This window comes from Porites lutea, chromosome 10 (genome assembly GCF_958299795.1).
Source record: "Porites lutea chromosome 10, jaPorLute2.1, whole genome shotgun sequence".
Classification (NCBI taxonomy): Eukaryota; Metazoa; Cnidaria; class Anthozoa; order Scleractinia; family Poritidae; genus Porites; species Porites lutea.
This window is the reverse complement of record NC_133210.1, coordinates 1,510,122-1,530,686: the sequence shown is the minus strand read 5'-3', so window position 1 is coordinate 1,530,686 and position 20,565 is coordinate 1,510,122. Positions and strand designations below refer to the sequence as shown.

The window sequence follows — 20,565 nt, the reverse complement described above, 5'->3', positions numbered from 1 at the left end:
TAACGGCCACCTCTCCACAACGGCGACCTTTCTACAACGGCCATTTTTTTTGGCGGGCAGTCCGTACATTCACGCTTGTTTCAACCTCTCTACAATGGCCAGTTTATTTTGTCCCCAAGGTGGCAGTTGTAGAGAGTGTAGAGAAGTTCAACTGTAATAAAAGTGGGCAAATACCAAAGTATTAAAAAGAGGACGAATACATTACAGTTGTACAAGTAAAATTAATAGATTTTGCCAAATTTCAAAAGTTATCCTTCAATGTTCAATATACCACTTTGATTTAACATTAAACACTGTTGTTTCTGTGGTTTAAAGTGAGTCTCCTTTGTCCTTTAAAATAAACAGACAATAATACCGCATATGCATTACGTTTTTTGGCACCGCACATATCTTGACGTGCTCTGTACGCTCCATTACGCATCGTTTTATAAAATACACACAACGACGAATTCTTCTTAACTTGGATGTAAAACTCCTGGAAATTCATCTATATTTAAGATGGAATAATTGCCATGAATCATTGAGTAGGCGAATCTACAAAGTACAATATGGGGGAAGTTTTTGCTGCCGTCGCCCCAGTAGCTGCTCAAGCTCCCTCTTCAAAAGCACAGACAACACTTTCCAAAATAGCTGCTTTCACTTACTTTGATTTAACTCTACTGCTTACCTCAGAGGCACTCAGAGGGCTGGGGGCTGGGGATTTTTCATGGCTATTATAAACGTGACCCCCCCACCCCCCCCCCCCCCCCCCAACCACTTTTGTAGGAAAACAGGAGAAAAATAGAATCAAACAAAATCCCTAGCTGCTGTATTCCTCGCCTACTTGTACCATTAGCCCGGCAACTTGAAATTTTAATGAGAGCCTTGGGCACTTCAAAATATTGTGGTACAAATACCAAATCGGTTCGCTGTGGTTCAGGTCACAAAAAGTGCATCTTCTCCACGAAGAGAAATACCCTTAAATATTCTTGTGTATCTAAAATTCCACGCTGTGGAATAAAACAAATGTTCTCTAAAATAACAAACATTATCGCACCCTCATCATTACAAAAAGAAGGATCAAAACTATGTTTCGCTCTGCATCCTATCAAGTAATATTAACACTTGACGGTGAAACTGCAAATGGTAACGTAACATGGTACAACTATGAAACTAACGGTACATATATCCGGTTTTTATCGTCCTTCTCGTTCATATACAGTAACAATGAATTTTCCTTTCTAAAGGGTTGGGCTGCGAGTCCTCGCGAGAATTGTAGAGGGTACTGTACGTCCGTCTCTATGCGGCTATAGCACGTCAACGATTGTGGGTAATGGCGCAAAAGCCTGACGTCGACCAATGCGAGTGATGTGCAAGTTGTAGCATTCAAGTATATTACATACAATATTAAACTTTTGAGTCCAAAGCTTAACCAAGGATATATGATTTCCATAAATTCAAGTCCATGCGAAAGGCTAACCACTCCTGACGACTTCAATCGTTCATTCCTCGTCAACTTTTTTCTGGCGCATTTTCGCTAGAAGTTTTTCTTGTTTGCTAAGCAGCTCTTTGATGCGAGCTTCTCGATCTAAAGCAGGAGAATATATAGGCTCGACGTTGACATTTTCCAAAGGATTGTATGGTACAAGTGAAGCTATAGGTCGATCTGTAAAGACGCAAATGTTCGTTGACGGTTTATTCCCAGAATTACCATAAGGTAACTGACTTTGTGATGTTTCCCTGTTCCAGCTGGGTGAGTCCTCAAGTACTTTGTCTTCTTCTGTGTCCGAACTTGTATGCACTGGGGAAACGGACCAAACACCTTACATGGAAGTAGAGAAATATATGCACTTTTCCTTATTTTCAAAACTCCTCGCTATCAAAGTACAGTAGTTCATATTTAAGCCTTAGAAAGGCGTCGATAGACCAAAAACCCTCCCAAAAACTTACAGCTGAATGAGGTTCTGCAAGAAATACTCAGTTTTAAAATACAGTCGAACCTCCCGTAAGCAACCACCCAAGATTTTCATTAGCAACGGAGACGGAGTCAGAGTCGAAATCAGAAGCATGGGACTCAACGATCTAGTGAAAACAGCGTTCTGATTCCTCTGATTCCGCTTACGACTCTCAAGTGAAACGTAAACTGTCGGACTCGCAAGCAGAAGCCGAAGAACTAAACCAATCACAAAGCGTGGGAACTAGCCTCGTGATTGGTTTATCCTTCCGCTTCTGCTTCCGACTGTGACAATCTGGTTTCACTAGAGTCGGAAGAAAATATGGAAACTTTGTGATTCTTCTGACTCCGACTCCTTCGCGCCTATGTCTCTGCTTATTACTCTGATGTTTGATTTTCGCGCTCTTGAGACTCCGTTTACGATTCCGAGTCCGATTCCGTCGCTTGTGAAAACCAGCGCCTTAAGTGACAGGAGGTGGTCGCTTGGTCCACAGGGGGTCCCTTCCGACAGGAGATTCCGATACATCTTTTTCGAGGATAATTAACTACCCACAATTTTTATCTTTCGCTACGTGTAGTTTTATGTTCTCACTAAAGGTTCTCCGAGTAACGGAGCACATGTACACGTAGTGAACATAGAGATAAGACCATACGTCAAGCAGTAGCCGGTTCGTCCTGGCGTTCAGATGGTGGAGAGAGAATCGTACGCGGGGAATTACGAGGGGGAAAAACGAGGGCTGAATAACTGGAACAGGCTAGTCAAGTGGTTGCTTACAAGAGGTTAAAAACAACGGAAAATCAAACAACTGTCAGTCCAAAATTTCCGTCGCAGTCGCTTACGAGAGTTTCTAACTATAGGAATTTCACTGGGTAAATCTTTTTGTTTTGGATCGGTAGTCGCACATGGAAGTTCAACTTTAACTAACAGCTCAACTTTTGGCTTTCACCCATAAAAGCAGAATGAACAAACAACTCCTTTTACCTGCAGTTCTTTTGAACAGCACTTTTGTACCGCCAGAGGACTCTTTATCAGACTCTGAGCTGCTCCTCTCGTGTGAAGGACTGCCGGATACATCCTGCTTGGGCGATTCTGAAACTTTTGATGTTCCTTCACCGTCTGAGCTAGAACAAGACTTCTGCCATTCCAAATGCATATCGATTTTCCTAGGAATTGACTTCCGCGGTCTTTTTCGAGAAAGTGAAACAGGCGTTTCGGAGATCTGGGTTTGCCCGGTAGAATTACACAAAGCTGGCGTAAACAATGGTTTGTTTTGAGGAACAGAAACTTCTGTAGTTTGTCCTTGAAGGCAATCTTTCCCAAAAGCTTCTCCTTCCGAAACGTGCCCTGAATACGAAAGTGAGCTGGTGAAGTTTGAGTTAAGGCGCTTACGTGAAGAGTTTACATGTAGTTGCTCAGAGTTTTCGCCTGCTAACACTCCAACTCTAGACCAGTCATGGCTTTCCAAGTTTTTTGGTCCAGTTTTGTTGGCCTCCAAACTGTATTTGTCAAACGAGTTTAAACAGCAAGGGGATATCAATTTTCCATCCAGGGGTACAACGTTTGTGACAGGTATGTCTTTAGTGTTGGTGTTCTCTGTCAACAACAAATTACCCATCTGTGGCATGAACACATGCTCTTTACCCCAAAGTGATTTATGGTCGCTATGACAGTACTTGCCAAAAGGATTCTTGCCATTTTCTTGCAAAAGAGTTCTCAGAATTCTGACAGTCCCTGTTCCTGTTCTTGTGTTGTTGATCTGTCTCTCCTCTTTTTGACTGAGTTTTTCCACAGCAAACGACGGTGTATCAGAAAGAGAAAACTTGTTTTTGTACTGAAAAATAAAGAACATTAATTAAGATGTACTCAAGTGATGAAGTACGAATAGAAAAAGGCTCTGAGTGAGTCAATCTAATATCAAGTCCTCCCTCAATTATTTACAAGCAAATACAGCAGTACAAAGTCATTTGGAACGAAAATCTAGCGAATTATAAGAAGACTATTTATGACTTTTTCCCAGCCAGCCTTTCATCACAATAAAATAAAAATGTAACTGGCAAACACCTCAACATCTGTTGAACTTAGAGATAGGCTCTTCATTTTTGGCTGAAACATTTTTATGAGTTGTATTTCAAGACAACGTTACACAGTATGTTTTAAGCACAACGCAATTGCTTCAAACTGTCACCACACTGTTCCAACATTGTTGCCTCTAAAATTTTTATTGCTAATCAACTCGTAACACCAACTGAAACGTAACTCTTCAGGGAAGGGAGACTGGGCAGGCAGTAGTGAGTACATGTAGTTTTCCTGACAATTGCTCTGTAAAGCACATTTAGCAAGATCTTAGTCTTTCAAGTTCCTCAGTTGGCCTTACATAAAACATACTGGTTTATGTCATTATCAAAAGACAGAAATCTCAAATAAGTATCTTTGTATGACTTACATGAGTGTCCAGGTTGTCTCTGGAAACTGTGCATATTCTCTTACTAACAAAACCTTTATCCTGAGGTGAGCTTCTGACATCAATCTTCATAGAATAACAAGAATTTGGAGGAAACAGTTCATGTGATGGAAGGTGTAGCACTTGTCCTTGTTTGTTACATGTGTATGAATTCTGAAGTTCAACTGTCCAGCTGTGTACTGAAACAACTCTTGGCATACTTTCATGATCGTAGGCAACACCACCATATGTATTTACCAGCTCTTTATCAGAAATGTCACTGTGAGTCATTAACTCCATCTTTGTTCAGCCTGTCAGTTCTACTGTGTTTCTACAAGATAACCAGAACAGATTCAGTGCACAACATAAAATGTACAGTGAAGTTGCAATAGGTGATAAAATTTTTACATTGTACCTTCTAAGTACAACCAGCTCACAAGGAGCAAAATCACAAATCTCTGGCTGAAGCGAGAATGACTTAAAGTATACATTTACAAGCCCATGATGTAAAATATGGGTAGATTTAGGGGAGTGGATCAAGGGGGGTCAATTTCCTTCCTTCGCCTGTTTACAAGCAGACAAAAAGTAATTTTAAAGGAGCATCTTGGTTAGTCTCAAGTCAATTGGGAGGTGCTTTTTTCTTTCAGGTTCCTGGGGCACCTTCTAGGCATTAAAGTCCCCTAGTTCTATGAACTGTCTCAATCTCGCCATGTTAAAAGTTGGTATTGCCTGCAGGGATATCAAATAAACTGGACCAGCATCCGTCCTGTGGCACCCAGCCAACAAATGTTTCCAAATGCGTCAGAAGTCTCTGGAATGGTTGTCTCTAGAGTTAAGCGCCTGTTTGATTATTTTAGAGCTGCCCTAAAAACTATTCCCCTATTTAGATGTCTTAAGGGAACTTTGGTCATTCCAAGAGTTTTAGATGGCTTTTTCGTCTCATCTGAAACTGTTAACAATTCTGATTGGCCCGATCCAAAGTATAAGGCCCTGTCAGGATAAAATTCCGACAAGCAACATGGCCTTGAAACAGCAACAGGACAGTTGAAATGGCGATAAAGGATACAAAGATGCGTTGAAACTGCAACAGCAACAGAGGAAAGCTCAAATACAATAGTAAAATACCAACAGAGACATGGCATTCTCCTCAATTCACAGACAGACAGGTTTTGAAACTCAAACTAGGGACATACGTAGCCCCCTTAAGAGGGCCTCAAGTATGAGGAAATAGAGTACGTGTACATTCATCAGAAAAACTCTAATGAAAGGTTTGTCTTTATACCAATACTTGAAAATGAGATAATTAAAAAAAAAACAACCTCCAAAAATTGAAGGTAAATTTCAAGTTGTAGAAAACTCTGTTTATCTTATAAGAGTGGACAATTATCCAACACTGTGCCTTTCTCGAACTTCAGAAATTTCTAGTCAATATTTTCTCCTTCAACAATTATTTTAAAGAAAAAAGTTACTGGGTACGTACCCCTGATCCTTTGTGTAATGTGTAAACCTGGCTGGTCATTGGGTGCCTCTAAAGGATATTACCAGTCCAGTTTATCTGATATCCCTGCAGGCAATAGAAAATTTTAGCATGGCCAGAGTGAGAATGCTGGCAGAGCTAGGGGACTGTCATGCCTAGACGGTGCCCCAGGAACCTGACAAAAAAAACTCCCAAATGAGATATCAAGGTTTTGCACAACACTGAGACAAACCATTAGACACTTAGAGAGCACCTCTTAAAAACAATAAAGGAGAACATAACAACAAAAAGAGCAGAAATGTTCACATCAGTATTGTCTCAAGTTCATCTACAATGTTACTTGTCTTCCCTCAAACATCTAAGGCAGCATTACTAAAAAACTATTTTTCACGGTGGCTAAGGTTAAATTGAAAAAGTGATACTCTTCACAGCAGTAACAATAGAGTGGACATGCATGTAAAATTGAAATTACCTGCTGGAGTTTCAAACTATGCACAAAACTATTTACATCATCAGATACACCTTGAAACCCTTCAAGCCACTCGAGGCCAAGTACATAAATACCGTATTAATACTGCATTGATTTGTTTAATAAGTTGCTGTATCCCTGAAATCAAACCTTCAACTGAAGAAATCATTGCAAATTTTGCTTTACAGTCTGTACATAAGCTATTACAATAATAAACATAAAATAATAATAATAAAATGCAAACATGGTCACATATTAATATCAGTTCAAGAAATGAAAATAAACAGTCAAAGACTGTCTCCAGCATGGTAATAGGATAATGCCCCACCACATAATGAAGCAGACATAAAAATAGTCCCCTCTCTACAATAGCAGAGTGTCTTTAAAACAAATATAAAAAATTATGCCAGGTATTTTACTCATTGATTGCTGGGGGAACATTTTACATCTATATGGTAATGATGAAAAGATTACCTCAGTTTAAACTTTTTTATTCACCACTTTAGAAACAAGAAGAAAACTAGACAGAGTTTACAAGTTTTGCAAAGACTCCTGGGCCCAGTTGTTCAAAGGCCAATTTGCACTTAACACGAGGTCAAATTTAACCCAGGTTTCTTTTTCTTGAGTTCAAAAGCATTTTCTTGGATAATTCTCTTTGTTATTTTAAGAGCTTCCAATCATAAACTTGTAGACAAAAAGAATTAAAACTGAACTGCTTTTTAATCTTTCAAATCTGAATTCAAAGCTCAAACTAACCCTGGGTTATCTTAACCCAACTTTGAACAACTCGCCCCTTGCTCCAGTTGTTCTAAAGCTAGTTAGCCCCATCCATTGGATAAATATTAGGGAAACCAATAATATTGCACTATCCAGTGGATAGAAATTTATCCAGTGGATAGCACTATTCACCTTTTGAACTGAGACCAAGGACCGTTACTAGGGAGAGACAAAAAAATTGGCCAACAGCTGATTGGTGCGTCCCCAGTAATGATCCCACAAATACTTGCGGGACACATTTTGGCTCCAGTTCCCTTTCCGTTTCAAATGTATTGAAGGTGTGAGGAGACACAACTAAACATTAATCAATTATTAGTTTTGTTGCTCAACAACCTGCACTCTGTGGTAGATGGTACAGCTTGTTGAATGCATGAGAAGTAAATACAACATTTTAAAAAGAATAACATTGATGTTCAACAAGTTGCAACTTTTTGAAAAAAGAGAACCCACTTCTATTTCTCATTCAACAAGGAGAATAATGCATTTCAACTTTCTACGGTGCATGATGCACTTTGCAACATTTTGTTGGTCGACAGATGTTGAACTGTGTGTCACTGGTCTCATACTTTGACGAAAATAATGTGAGAAATTGAGATTTTATGCTGGAAAACAGTGTTCTTCAGATAATATTAGCCAGGGAAGAAGGGCTTGCGAAAGAAAAGTGCTTGCTGTAAACGATGATAAAAACATTACTTTGCTTACAAATATTTATTGAATTATATGGCCATTTTGCATGAAAGTCTAAAACAAATGAGACTGGGGGATGAAAATTTCACACAGGATCATGTAAGGGGCTGACCATTTGATTTTTGAGGGGGGGTACAGACTATATTGGTTATTTCAGAAAAAAATATCCTGCACACTGATTTCGAGGGAAAAAAATTCTTGCAAGGAAATACCTAGCAAAAAAAATCCTACACTGAAAAAAATATCTTTCATGGAATATAATGCTGGAAAAAATCTTACACTATTATATGTCAGGAAAAAAATGTTTCACCAGAGGTTTGGGGAAAAATATTCTTACCCCAAACCAAATCAGGAAAGGAAATACTGCATATCCGGCCATCATCATCATTTATTAGCCTTTGTGTTACGGCAAATTTTAAAGAATACAGCAGGTTGTTAGGCGAGGAGACCTCAAGAAACCACCAGACGTATAGGAGAGGCCACTTCGACATCAAAATATTATAAGAAATAAGGGCTTCGAAGAATTGCGGCTTAACTAATTCAGTAACTATTTTAAAGAAAAACTCTAGCACTTTGTTCTTAAAGATAGAAAAGCTTGACAAGTTTGTAACAGATGCAGGAAGACAGTTCCAGATTCTAGGTCCTTTGAAAAAAAATTGTGAATTTCTTGATGTTCGTACGACAGGAATGCACTCGACAATTACTAGCTGTTCTTGAGTCATATCTATGGACTTAACTGTTTGTCATAAACAGATTGCGGAAGAATGGAGACAGCAGATTATTGTGGTAGCGAAACATAAATTTAGCAGTATAGAGCGTATTGACTTGGAAATATCTAGAATTTCCAATTTGGAGAATAGAGGAGCAGTATGTGCTCGATAGTCTGAATTTTATTGGTGTGTTAAAGCTAAAGCCCGACGACATTTCTTTCTTCTTATATCGCCAACAAATCTTAGAACAGAGATAATAAAACTTGAGTTAAACAATGATATGCTAAAAGTTAACGAACAACGACGGCAACCAGCAAAATTCACTTGATCACCTTGGTCCCTCATGAAATGTCAAGTCGTTTCCCAAAGAAAGTGCTTGTTTAAACCTTCACTTAAGCTTCAAATGCATGGTAGCCACCAACCAAAAAGCATAAGAATAAATTAGTATGAACCAAAAACGTTCAACTTCTCACCTTTTAAAAACGGGCAAAAACAATATTCGAAGAGCACCAGTGAGCCACCGCAGCTTGTCTTCCGTTGTCTCCCTGTTGTGACGTTGCGAAATCCTAACTTTCATTCGAAAAATACTCCTTTCTCCCTTAAACTGAGCTCAAAGAAATTTTCCTCGCTCTTTTGGAATTAAAAGCCCGAAGATCGCGTGAAAATCTCTTCAAATAAGCATAATAATGAAAATCAAACCACGCAATTCCGCGTTGTAATTCGGCGGGAAATGACTGCGCGCCGTCACGGTTGATGTTACCCGGAAAGGTCACATGACCTTACAATGTCATGACAACAGTTTGGATCTCACTGGCCATTCGGGCAAAACCTGTAAGTGCAGGCACAGGATAACCAGACTCAACACACGATTTTTATGGCAATTTATCATAAGTACCATTAAACGGTTAAAATGCACATTAAACAGCCATTACGGTGTACATACCTCATAAAGTATGTCTCTGTGTTGTTTTCTTACTGTTTCCTGTCCTAGATTTTTATTTTTTTTAATTTTTTTTTTCTTGGGACTGGCCATGGGTAGACTGGTGCTTCCAGGATCATGCAGGAGCAAATGACGTAAGCTCCTACAGTGCTTCTCACTCTTCTCAGGGAGACGGGCGGTTGATATTGGTGATGAGCATCTGTAAGATAGCGAGGACTTAGCCTGCGTAGCAGGCGCTTGGAAGTAGTGGGCGTGAAAAAGAACGGGCGCGTTCGTTCTTTTTGGCGCCCACTACTAGTAGTCAGGACGGCGCAGCAAACATGAGAAATAAAAAATCTCCGCTCTCAATTTCGCGTTACCACCACTTTCTGAATGCCTAGGTAAACCGAACTTAAACGCCTGAAATCGAGCCTACGATTGCCTGCGTCACAGACGCTCTAAATTACATTGTTTACTATACGCGATCCTTGCCAACTCCTTTCTGGCAATTTTGACATGTCACTGCGCCCATCCGTCACGCACACGTAAGAATTAGGCCAATCATGAGGCGCATAAGAAACCCGTGAGAAACCCGCCTATCAGAAACGCTCACATATGTCCTTGCGGCTCTGCAGGAAATTAGAACGAGCTTTTGTTCACTAATTCGCAGACTGACTATACAAATGTAGCCTCCCCGCAGACGTCCTTTGGGGTTCGTTCGTCACGCATTCGAATGCGTGGCGAACGAACCCCAAAGGACGTCTGCGGGGAGGCTAATACAAATGGTCTTGACGAGTGCGTGGGCCGGCTGCAACGCAGGCTAGCCTAAGAGGTAGCAGAATTTCCACCATTTTTGTACAAAGTCCACAAAATGGACAGTTTTTAACTTTAGGATGGGCGCTTATTCGAGGTGGGCGCTAATTCGAGGTTGGGCGCTTATTCGAATAAATACGGTACTTAGAGAACTATGGGACGGGAAAGTTGATAGCGAGTAAGGCTTCAGAAAAATCAAAAGGCAAACAAATTCATACTTTATTATTTGTTTATTCAGTCATACAAAATTTTACTTATTGCTGAGAAACTTTAAAATAGTCGTTAACCCCGCTTCAGTCTTTATTCCTCAAGCTTTAAGATAGCGCGCGTGGTGCTTGATGTGATCTTCTACGAATGAAGCGATGAAATAATAACCGTGATCGTAGCCCTATGGAAAAAAATTAATGCATTACCTTCAATGAACTATAACTTTTAAAAAAACGTTAAATATCCAAAAATAAACGGCTTTCTTTGAGTCATTCAAAATGTCACTGGTATCGCAGGGTCATGGGCTTAGAATACCGTTCACTAAGCCTTAACTTCTCCCGTCAGGGTTTCTCTTAAACTAAAAAGGGATCTTATGCAACGAGGACGGTGACGTGCCGGACGTCAAAATTGATATCTTCTTTTTGTGGTAGACTCAACAAAGAAGTACAGCACTCAGATTCGTTGGCGAGACATCAGCGTTCTCGTTGCTCAAGCTCGCTGTATTAATTGCGGTGTGTTGTGTACACCTTAATTGCGTACTGCGATAATCTTTGAAGTATTTAATTTTTCTTCAACGGTTCAAATACGATAGTTCAAGCTGACTTTCAGTGCGGGCTTTCAGTCTCATCTCAGTCCGATACAGACAGTTACGACAGGCGTTTCACTGCAGGGCTCAGGTCCACCCTCGTTCCCAGCGAAGCAAGAGAGAGAACCCTGAGAACGAGGTTAGGGTCGGCCGGGCTTGAAACGGGTCACTAAAACCTGAATTATTCGTTCGTGTTCTTGTTCTACTGCTAATTTACAAAGATTCATTATTAATTCATTCAAATTCGTTAGACGGGATATACCTCCTGCATTCTTAAGGTTACAGGAACATTTTTGGACCTGCAGGCCTCCACAAAGTTCTCCGGAAGTAGCTGGGATGGGTAAAATTGGTCTTTGGTGCCCTATAAAAAAGGTTAAAGAATGTATGGTAAGTGTTTTATAGCAAATTATAAAGTATTAAGGATGGAAGGGATTGACATGGACAACGGTTATTAGATGAAAAAAGGTATGATATGAAGAATTATGCATTCGGCCTTGGCGGATATCACCTCCGTAACCTTCAAAACATTTGCCAGCTGTTCCTCGGATACGATACGAGCAAAAATGTTATGAAGAAACCGCCAAGACTTTGAAGCCAATCAGAGACAGAAATATTTTGATATTGATATTTTGGGAGGCTAACAGTCATCGTATTGTCCTAATTATGTCAGTTCACCTGATCAATGAGTATATCTGGAATTGGTCCATCATAGTTTTTCACCAGTTCGGTAGCATCGTACTCCTGAAAGTTACAAAGAAAGGCAAAATTTGATCCACAAATTTTATTTTCTTTGTTTGATTTTATTAGCTTTGCTAAAGAAGACACACAGAGGAAAAAAAACAACGTGGTTAAATCAATGGCTATGAAGGGCAGAGGAGGGAGAAGGTGGCAGGTCAAAGTGTTTTGTTGGGGGGAGGTGGCACTCAGTGAGTCGCTACTTTTTCTTGTCTGTACATTGTATAAAACGAACAGATTCCATACTACCATGGTCTGTTCAGTAACAGATCACCGAAGACGTCAAAATGTGGTAAAAACACCATTAACACACTCACCTGCAGCTCGTGTGCCACTTTTTTGTTTTTACCACATTGTGACGAGATCAGTCATCTGATACTGAACAGACCCACGGCAACATGGAATCTATTTGTTAAATAGACAATGTATTACCTTCCATGATTCTTTATTGCTTCCCAGGTATCCACTAAATGCCTTTTCTCCCCATGGACATTTCACTGGATTGCAAATTGGTGCAAAGGCTGACACTGACTGAACAGAGTAAAGAAACACAGTTGCCACATATAATTAATATGCACTAAGGTTACCAAATATCTTAAAGGATCTTTTGCACCCAAGCCATGTGGTGTGTTCCAATTAAACTGCAGATGGCCTAGACCCATAAATGCTTATAGCACTGGCTTAACCTTTACAATGTAAGTATGGTAATCACTAAATTAAATGCTAAATGATTTAGCAAAAAATCAAACTGTAGACTTTTGAAAGATTTTCAAAAAAGGCAAGCCACAAAACAACTCTTTTAAGGCTTCAACTCAAAGCCATTTTTTTGTTTTTTGTTAATTTGTTTGTTTGTTTTTTCCAGATTCTGAGCACTAAAACAATATGTCTCGACAGTTTTACAAGGTAAAGGTATATGAAAAGTTACATTAAATATATTATAATTAATTTATTGTACTGCAATCTGCCCACCTTATAAAATCCTGGATTCTTGAAAAAACAGGTTAAAGCTCCATGACCACCCATGCTAAGAACAAATTACAAAGAAATAAACTAATACATATTGTAATATGTATTACTGAACATCTAAAAAGAACAAAAAAAGTCAGCTTTGAGATAATCTCCCAGTTTTCATAAGTGTGCTTAAGTCAGGACAACTCGGATTAATATTAATCGGATTAATATTAATCCTAATGATTATTATAATCCAGTAATAGATTATTATAATCCAGTGATAGATTATTATAATCCAGTAATAGATTATTATAATCCATTACTGAGGTTTGAGCCGTGCCTAGATCAATTAGGATTACTATTAATCTTATGTAGGATTAATATTAATCAGATTAATATTAATCCTAATATTAGATCCAGTAATAGATTATTATAAACCATAACTGAGCTTTGAGCCGTACCTTAAACGATTAGGATTAATATTAATCCGATAAATATAATCCCACATAGCTCAAATTTGTACAAGTCTCTCAATAAAGAAAATATTCTATTCTAACCACAACGAATTTGCTACTTGTGCTAGTAGTTTGTGAACAAAACTCTTAATTACATTCAGTCAATAACCGCACTCCTTATTATACGTTATTATATTTTAGTAGCAGAAGTCGGCAGTTGTCTCAGCTCTGCTGGTAATACAGTTGCAACTGAATTTTTTGCAGGGCCATGAAGATTTTTAACGTAGAATAGAATAAAGATCTTAAGTAATAAAAAAAGATAACAAAGTGAAAGGGATGTCAGTGCACACATCATCAGAGGAAATCCTTGAATCTTTTCCAGTTATTTCTAAAAGACTCAGTCTTTCTGAGTTTGATCCATAGAGATAGTTATTTCCCAGGGAGCATTTCATGATTTGGACCGTCTGCGTATATGCTGGACTTAAAGTAGGAATTTTTGTTAGAGGACTGGGTTTCAGGATTGGTGTCATAGAAGGAGCCATTATTGTTGATGGGTTAGCTGGTCGCATCCACGAAGGCGTATGATTGACTGAAGTGTTGGCACCAATTTCAGCTGGACGGAAGAACTCTAGAGTTATGTTGGCAAGTGACCTTGCAGACAACATATCCTGTATGCGTTGATAACGATACTTTATACATGCCTTGTCATTCACTTTAACAAGAATGTCGCCATCTCTAATCTGGGAGAATGATGCCGACTGTTCGACAGCTTCAACAATCCAGCCTCCTCCAATTATTGTTTCCAGTGCTGCACTCACCCGGATTATAATAGAGATTAATATTAATCCGGATGATTATTATTAATAATAATCTAATCCTTTCAATTTTTGCCGTGCCTTAATCCATTACTGGATTATAATAATCTATTGCTGGATTATAATAATTTATTACTGGATTATAATAATCTATTATCGGATTATGATAACCATATTATAATCTATTATTATTATAATCCACGGATTAATATTAATCCGAGTTGTCCTGTTAAGTGACTACAAAACTTTCTGTAAAACATTGTACTCGATACATTCACTGAGTCACACACAAAGAACAAAGAAATTACCCATCTAAAAATGGGGAGCTGTTATAAAAACTAAGATATGGCAGAACTGTCCCACATTATGGCAAATAGGGTTTAAGTTCTTGGTTTAAGTTGCTTACCTATGACCAAACACTGACTGCTTGTCTGCAAGAACTGGGAAGTTGCTTTGAATCAAGGCAGGAAGCTGAAGAGAAAAAACACAAAAATCCAAATAATAAATTCTAACCTCATTACAGATTTTACTACTGACAGATGAATTTGGAGAGTGTAAAGTAAAAGAGCAATTTAAGTTCTTTCATGGTATGACTTCTTTCTCCTGTTCTTGGTAATTAGAACATGTAACCCTTTAAGCCCCAATATCCATATACAAATCCTCCAAACTGATCTCCATAGATCTCCTTTAACAGTTAGTTGAGAGAATTTGATAAAGATCAAAGCATTTTCCCTTAGGTGATCATTTTTTTAATTCTCACAACTTAATCTCTTGACATTGTATGGATATTGTTAGGAGAAAATTGTTGTTGGTCACTATTGGGGCTTAAAGGGTTCAGCACTTCCACCAGGCAGAGAACACTGTAGCCAATAACCTCTTCCTTGAAAAAAGGGGAAATAGCTTTACTAACACCAGCCTATAAAGAAAATCTCTGCATCTCACATGTGATACTTGCAAGACATTTATAAACGTTTAATAGATCAAAATTAATAGTACACCCCTGAGGTACACTGTAAATCTAGGTGTGGTTGGGGTGGGTTGTTCGAAGCCCCTACATGAAATCATTTGTCCCAAAAGGTAGTTAACAAAACAAATCCTTTGTTTACATATAAGCTTGCATGGTAATGTTAATTTTTCCTAGCTAGATTTATAACCTCTTTTGTGACATAAGAGAACATTCTGTAATTGGTTTTCCACTTCTCTTCAGTTGCATCAATGTAGAAACCTGCACCAGTTCCAAAGTCATAGCTGTCATCTTCTCCTTCAATACCACAGGATCCTGCAAATAGTATGAAATAATAACAATGAAAATATAATAATCATCATTGTTGCAACAACAGTCCCAGTAGCAATGGTAACAGTAAAGTTGCAAGGTATCAGTAGCAACAGCACTTCTGGCATTTGCAATCCCTATGCCAATCATAATAGTGATAGCAATGGCAATGCTTAAAAAATGAAAGTGATAATCATGATAATTTATGACAATGCCGTTTATGAAAATGATTAACAGTATAACGATAATGACGGTGGGGATGATAATGGTGGTGGCAGTGTTATCAGTGATGGTGGCCATGATGGCAATGACGATAATAATGATGATGATGACGACAATAATGATGATGATGATGATGATGATGATGATTGGTTAGTATCAGGGTGAAATTACATTAAATGACCAACTAAATGCCTCTTATTTAATAAAACACATCCTCTATGCTGTTAAAATAATTTTAACACAATTATTGCATTAAACACCCGTCTCTAACAAATCCCCCCTCTCTGATTGACACCCCTCTACAAAATACTAGGAATTAGCAAAATGGAGAAAAATCGTTCAATTGTCTCAGTTTCTTACTGGATTAACAAGGCTCTGTATTTCATCTTGCTCAATGTCAAGTTCAAAGTAAGGATAGACTAATGATGGCAGCACAATAACCCTGACTAGGGATCCTGACAGCAATGTTGGGATTTGAAAGAGTGATGTGGATCTCTAGACGGCCTAGACATATCAATTGATGGAGTCATGATATCCCGCTATTTTCAAACTACCTCCGTATTTTTGCCGAAATCATATCAATTTTTTAAAGCTTGTTACAGTTAGCTATGAGAATCTCTCTCTAAATAAATGCCTCCTATCTATCAAATGCCCCTGCTAGGACCCCTAAAATTAAGTAGATGCCCCCCGGGCATTTATTAGGTCATTTACAGTTTTGTAATGGTATTGCATGGCTAAGGTATATCTAACCTCCCACATTCTCCCTATATTGGTTGGTAGTTGATTCTAACTGATGTTTATATTGGAATTTTTCAACTTGTTAACCACATAATCACTTTGCAGACAACTCAAACAAGAATTGCAAGTGCTGCAAAAAATGTTAAGTCCTCTCTGTTTATCTTTTTCTTATATTACTGAAATATTACAATTATTTCTTTATATTACTGGAATATTACTATATTACTGGAATTGACTTACGAGGGCTTGTATCAGGTGCCACAATCATGATGCCTTGATCGGCTGCAGTCCGCTGTGCACCAGCCTTAGTGATGAAGTTCTGTTCTGTACATGTTAAGCCTGAACAACGAAATTAAACTATCAAAAGTTAAGTAGATGCCATCTTCAAGCAAGGATTTCATTTCAGGTTCAAGCCTTGATATATTGAATTCAGTGTTTGTCTTGGTGACATCAGGTACTTAACTGTGTGTTCTGTTAGGTTGATATATTTTCTAATCAACGAAGCTATTAATCCCCTTATGGCAGGAACACAGACAAGCAGATCCAGTGTTTTTCATGACTGCTTAAATGCTTTAAACACCACAAAAACCGTTGCTCATTAAATATAATTTGACTCTTTTGTTAGAGATTGAAACTCATTCTTTTCTTCAGTAAAGATTGATGGCTGCTGTCTGCATATCATTCAAAACTGACTGAATAATATTTGACAAATAAATGGAGATATGTCTGGCTAAGCAGGGCTGTGCTATTTGAGGACTCAAAGAGATTGCAGAGTCTGTCGACTTTGACATCCTTGGTACATTAAGCAATATTAATCTCTGTTAATACTACCCGGTATTATAAAACTATCACTTTTAAATAGTTTTTTTCAAGTGGTCCAAAACAAAAACCTAATAGCATGTTAAGGCTTCAGGGCACTCTTCTCAACAATCCCTTATAGCAATAAAATAATTAATTATTAGTTGCAAACACCATCCTTGGAGACCCAGGGGCAGATAGTGTGGGCAAGGGAAAAACTAAACGGGCGGAAAAAAATGGCGCAAAGAAAAGTAAAGAACGGCGACACTTGCAGTTACCTGAGAGCCAATAAAGAACTGGAACTTTCTCTGATGCTGCTTGAGGTGGAACATAGACTGCAAAATTCATGTCACATTTCAACTCTGCACTGTAAAAAGTTAAAACACAGAAAACCAATAAAAATTGTTAGGAAAATGTTTACCCAAACACTTTTTTACAACTGGTTTACTCTTTTACTTAATTTTTTTTTTCATCTAGTACCTTTTTTTCACCTGAAATGCAATTTTCTACACAAAGAAACTTACTTTGCCATAAATGAAAAAGGAAAACAGATTTCTCTCAACATGAATCAAACTGGATCAGCTGTTATGCCTGCAGCTAATATGTAGGCTAATACTTAGCCAAAAAATCCAACGGCAGAATTACTTAGTCGATACTTGGTCAGTACACCCGCAGGATATGGCTTTTGTCTAGTGTCCAGGGGGATACTCTGGATTTCAAGTGATGGAGATGATCAAAGGATTATTTTTGGGTTTGATATTTTCGATTCCGGGATTTTTTCAGGTAGAAAAATTTGGAAAGTATTTTTTTGGTGGCTTGATTTAAGCAGGGATTTTTTGGAGTATTCAAAACAATCTGAAGATTCGTGGTAGTGCCAATGTATATGTATGATAACTTCAAATGGTATCAATATCATCCGAGGATAACAGAACGGGGCCCTGAGTTGTTCAAACCCTGGTTAGCACTAACCCGTGGTTAAATTTTAGCCTTTAATTTTTTTTTTTCTTTTTATGAAAAGCATCCTTTCGGATAGTTTTCTTTATTCGTTTTAGAGTATCCAATCATCAAATTGTAGACAAAGAGAATTACACTGAATTTTTTTTTAAGCTCTCATATCTGTGTTCAAATTTCCCTACTAACCCTCAGCTTCGAACAACCCAGCCCTGGCCAATATCGTGTCTGCATGACTCACAAACCTAGGAAAGGGGACCTAGGGGAGTTAAAATCTAAAAAATTTCAAGGGGAAGCATGCCCCCTTACACCCTCCTAACAGCTAAAGCCTTACGGACTTCATTTAGGAAAACAGTCAGTATTTAATCCCAGATCTGCGCCTGATGTTGACCAATTAATGTCACCAGACATATTGTCTGAGACTTGGCTGGCATGTTGACCAATAGTAGACTGATCAAAATGTTGATCGATATTGGCCACTATGTCAGCCATCACCTCGACCAATTAAGTGTCAGCCAATAGTGTTGACTGTTTCTTGGCCCAGGGGTACCTTAAGTACACCATTTTACTAGGTTCATGTGACAGACATCCAGCATTCTACTAGGACTGGAATATGATGATAAGTGGCATATGTTTCAAATCATCCTACAATGCTCATCTTTCAAATATTTATCAAATTATTGTATGAGAGAGCATTAAAGGAGCAACAGGGGGAGGGTGGGGAGGAGGGTTTCGGGGCGGCGTGGGCGTACGGGGGGAAAAGAAATGGTGATCGACTTTAGGATCCTTTAACATTATGGAAGAATCCTCTGCCTATAAATGGGTGCAACAATAAAAATATCGGTACGTGTTAAAAAGGCTGTTGCACAAACCTGTTATGCTTGAAAACCTTTTGAAAACCACCAAAGCACTTTACGCTCGAGGTTTCTTGCACGGCCATGTTGGTTTGGGTAATTTTCAGTGTCTGACGTGATATATGCTTCAGTTTTGAAATAGGAGAGACGCTTGACCAAATAAAATTGCCAAATCGGGAATACTTAAATCGTAAAATGGTGAAATTATCACTCAGATGAACCCTACTCAACAGGTCTTTGCTTAAGCAGTAACTAGTGCCAGGCTGCAGAAAGAATGAGCAAGTACTGTACTTTTAAATAGATTAAGTATGTAAAATTTCCACCCTTTGTCATCAGCGGTTTCCGTAGTGTAGTGGTTATCACGTGCGCCTCACAAGTGGGCTCAAATAGAGCCTTAACGGACGACGCGCAAGGTCGCCGGTTCGAGCCCGGCCGGAAACACTTCTTTTCTTTTTTTTTTTTTTCTCCTTTTTCTTTTTTTTTTTTCTCAAGTACTAAGATGTATGATCGGTTTTCAAATCTAGTTAATAAGCCCCAATAGTGAGCAGCACCAAATTTCTCCCAACTACACCTCTGCCAGATCACCATTAAAGAGAATGATCAGCAATGATTAGCCTGCGTAGCAAGTGTTTCCGTTTGGTTTCGGAGACCGCGGAACGGGATTCTCGGAGTTTGGCCGCGCGAGAAATGAAACAAGAGCCAAAATTGACTCTCGTTCCTCGTTCTTTGCTCCTAAACCGCACGGAACCGCTTGCTACGCAGGCTACCAATGATTAAATTTCTTGATGTTTGAACAAGGCTTAAAAGCACTACAATAAAAACAAACATGGAAAACAGTGAAGAGAATATATACAAAATTTCAATCATTTCAACGTTTCAACAACGAGTGGACTTTGTTCCTATTGATCAAGACAACGAGATTGGTGCAAGACAGAATAAAGGGTGGAGACTGTCATGTGACAGGGATAGTGATTACTTCAAGAGACCAAACAAGATGAACAGTCTTGGGTTTGGCTGCCCTAAGTTTGTATCTCTTGAGACACTTAGGACTAGAAACCGGTATAGCCGTGAAAATACAATCCTTATAAGAATTGATGTCGAGCCCCTAGATATTTCCTGATTATTATTTTCAGCACAGAAAATAAGATATGCATGTTTGGAAAATTGGACATTTTGTCCGTGATCTCCCCAGTGAGGACTGTGGCTAGCAACTAGAATATTTTAGTGTCTTCTTGTAACACCATCACTCAATGAAACACTGAAAACGAAATGACAAGCAAAGTTAAATTCATATTAAAAGTTAATTTTGACGAATTTCTTGACTGTGTCTGGAGAAAAGCGGAAAGAATATATAAAACTGTAACGAAAAGTGTAACAGGCGAAATGAAATTTTTCAGACGTTTGTGTGGTGAAGACACAAATTTGCCCCCACCATACAAACCTCTCTAAAATTAGGCGACTTTGCATATCTATACTCTTCGTTAATTGCTAACAAATCACTTTCAAACTTGAAATTTTTTGGTAAACAGTGTATTCAACACCCGCGTGGCCAGCATCCATGCAAATTTTATGGGAACAAAAGAAATTCTTTACATAAGAAAAGAGTCCAACTCTCACAGGATTCGTTTGAAACATCAATATGGCCGCCGTGACGTTATGCGAATACTCTCACCCGCGTTGACGGATTTTCATGATCATTGACCTCCTCAATATTGTGTTTTGCGAGGCATTTTCGTTAAATGCGAGCTTTTTAT

General features: G+C 38.6%; 2 protein-coding genes and 1 non-coding gene across 3 annotated transcripts; 1 reads left to right on the top strand and 2 right to left on the bottom strand.

Moving 5' to 3' along the window:
* Window positions 1-796: 796 nt before the first annotated feature.
* Window positions 797-9,228, bottom strand: LOC140950843 (uncharacterized). Its single transcript, XM_073400064.1, has 5 exons — window positions 8,968-9,228; window positions 5,855-5,938; window positions 4,378-4,705; window positions 2,916-3,765; window positions 797-1,780 (listed from the first exon to the last, which is right to left on the bottom strand). The coding sequence occupies exons 3-5, from the start codon at window positions 4,672-4,674 to the stop codon at window positions 1,482-1,484; spliced, it is 1,446 nt and encodes a 481-aa protein (XP_073256165.1). The 5' UTR covers window positions 4,675-4,705; window positions 5,855-5,938; window positions 8,968-9,228; the 3' UTR covers window positions 797-1,481.
* Window positions 9,229-10,461: 1,233 nt separating this feature from the next.
* Window positions 10,462-19,031, bottom strand: LOC140951352 (S-formylglutathione hydrolase-like). Its single transcript, XM_073400618.1, has 10 exons — window positions 18,830-19,031; window positions 17,285-17,373; window positions 16,449-16,547; window positions 15,130-15,254; window positions 14,382-14,446; window positions 12,724-12,778; window positions 12,187-12,285; window positions 11,695-11,760; window positions 11,282-11,380; window positions 10,462-10,614 (listed from the first exon to the last, which is right to left on the bottom strand). The coding sequence occupies exons 1-10, from the start codon at window positions 18,895-18,897 to the stop codon at window positions 10,534-10,536; spliced, it is 846 nt and encodes a 281-aa protein (XP_073256719.1). The 5' UTR covers window positions 18,898-19,031; the 3' UTR covers window positions 10,462-10,533.
* Window positions 19,032-19,149: 118 nt separating this feature from the next.
* Trnav-cac (transfer RNA valine (anticodon CAC)) lies at window positions 19,150-19,252 on the top strand. Its single transcript has 2 exons — window positions 19,150-19,186; window positions 19,217-19,252. It is a non-coding gene; the product is annotated as a tRNA-Val (tRNA).
* The last annotated feature ends 1,313 nt before the right edge of the window (window positions 19,253-20,565 follow it).

Bases quoted from the DNA above. Each gene is read 5' to 3' on its own strand.
- LOC140950843 (XM_073400064.1), bottom strand. From the start codon at position 4,674: ATGGAGTTAATGACTCACAGTGACATTTCTGATAAAGAGCTGGTAAAT. The intron at 3,766-4,377 runs GTAAGTCATACA...TTTATTTTTCAG, and splicing joins GAGACAACCTGGACACTCAT to TACAAAAACAAGTTTTCTCT. The intron at 1,781-2,915 runs GTAAAAGGAGTT...CCGTTTCCCCAG, and splicing joins GCTGTTCAAAAGAACTGCAG to TGCATACAAGTTCGGACACA.
- LOC140951352 (XM_073400618.1), bottom strand. From the start codon at position 18,897: ATGGCCGTGCAAGAAACCTCGAGCGTAAAGTGCTTTGGTGGTTTTCAA. The intron at 16,548-17,284 runs GTAACTGCAAGT...TTCGTTGTTCAG, and splicing joins AGTTCTTTATTGGCTCTCAG to GCTTAACATGTACAGAACAG. The intron at 11,381-11,694 runs GTGAACTGACAT...CCTTTTTTATAG, and splicing joins CAGATATACTCATTGATCAG to GGCACCAAAGACCAATTTTA.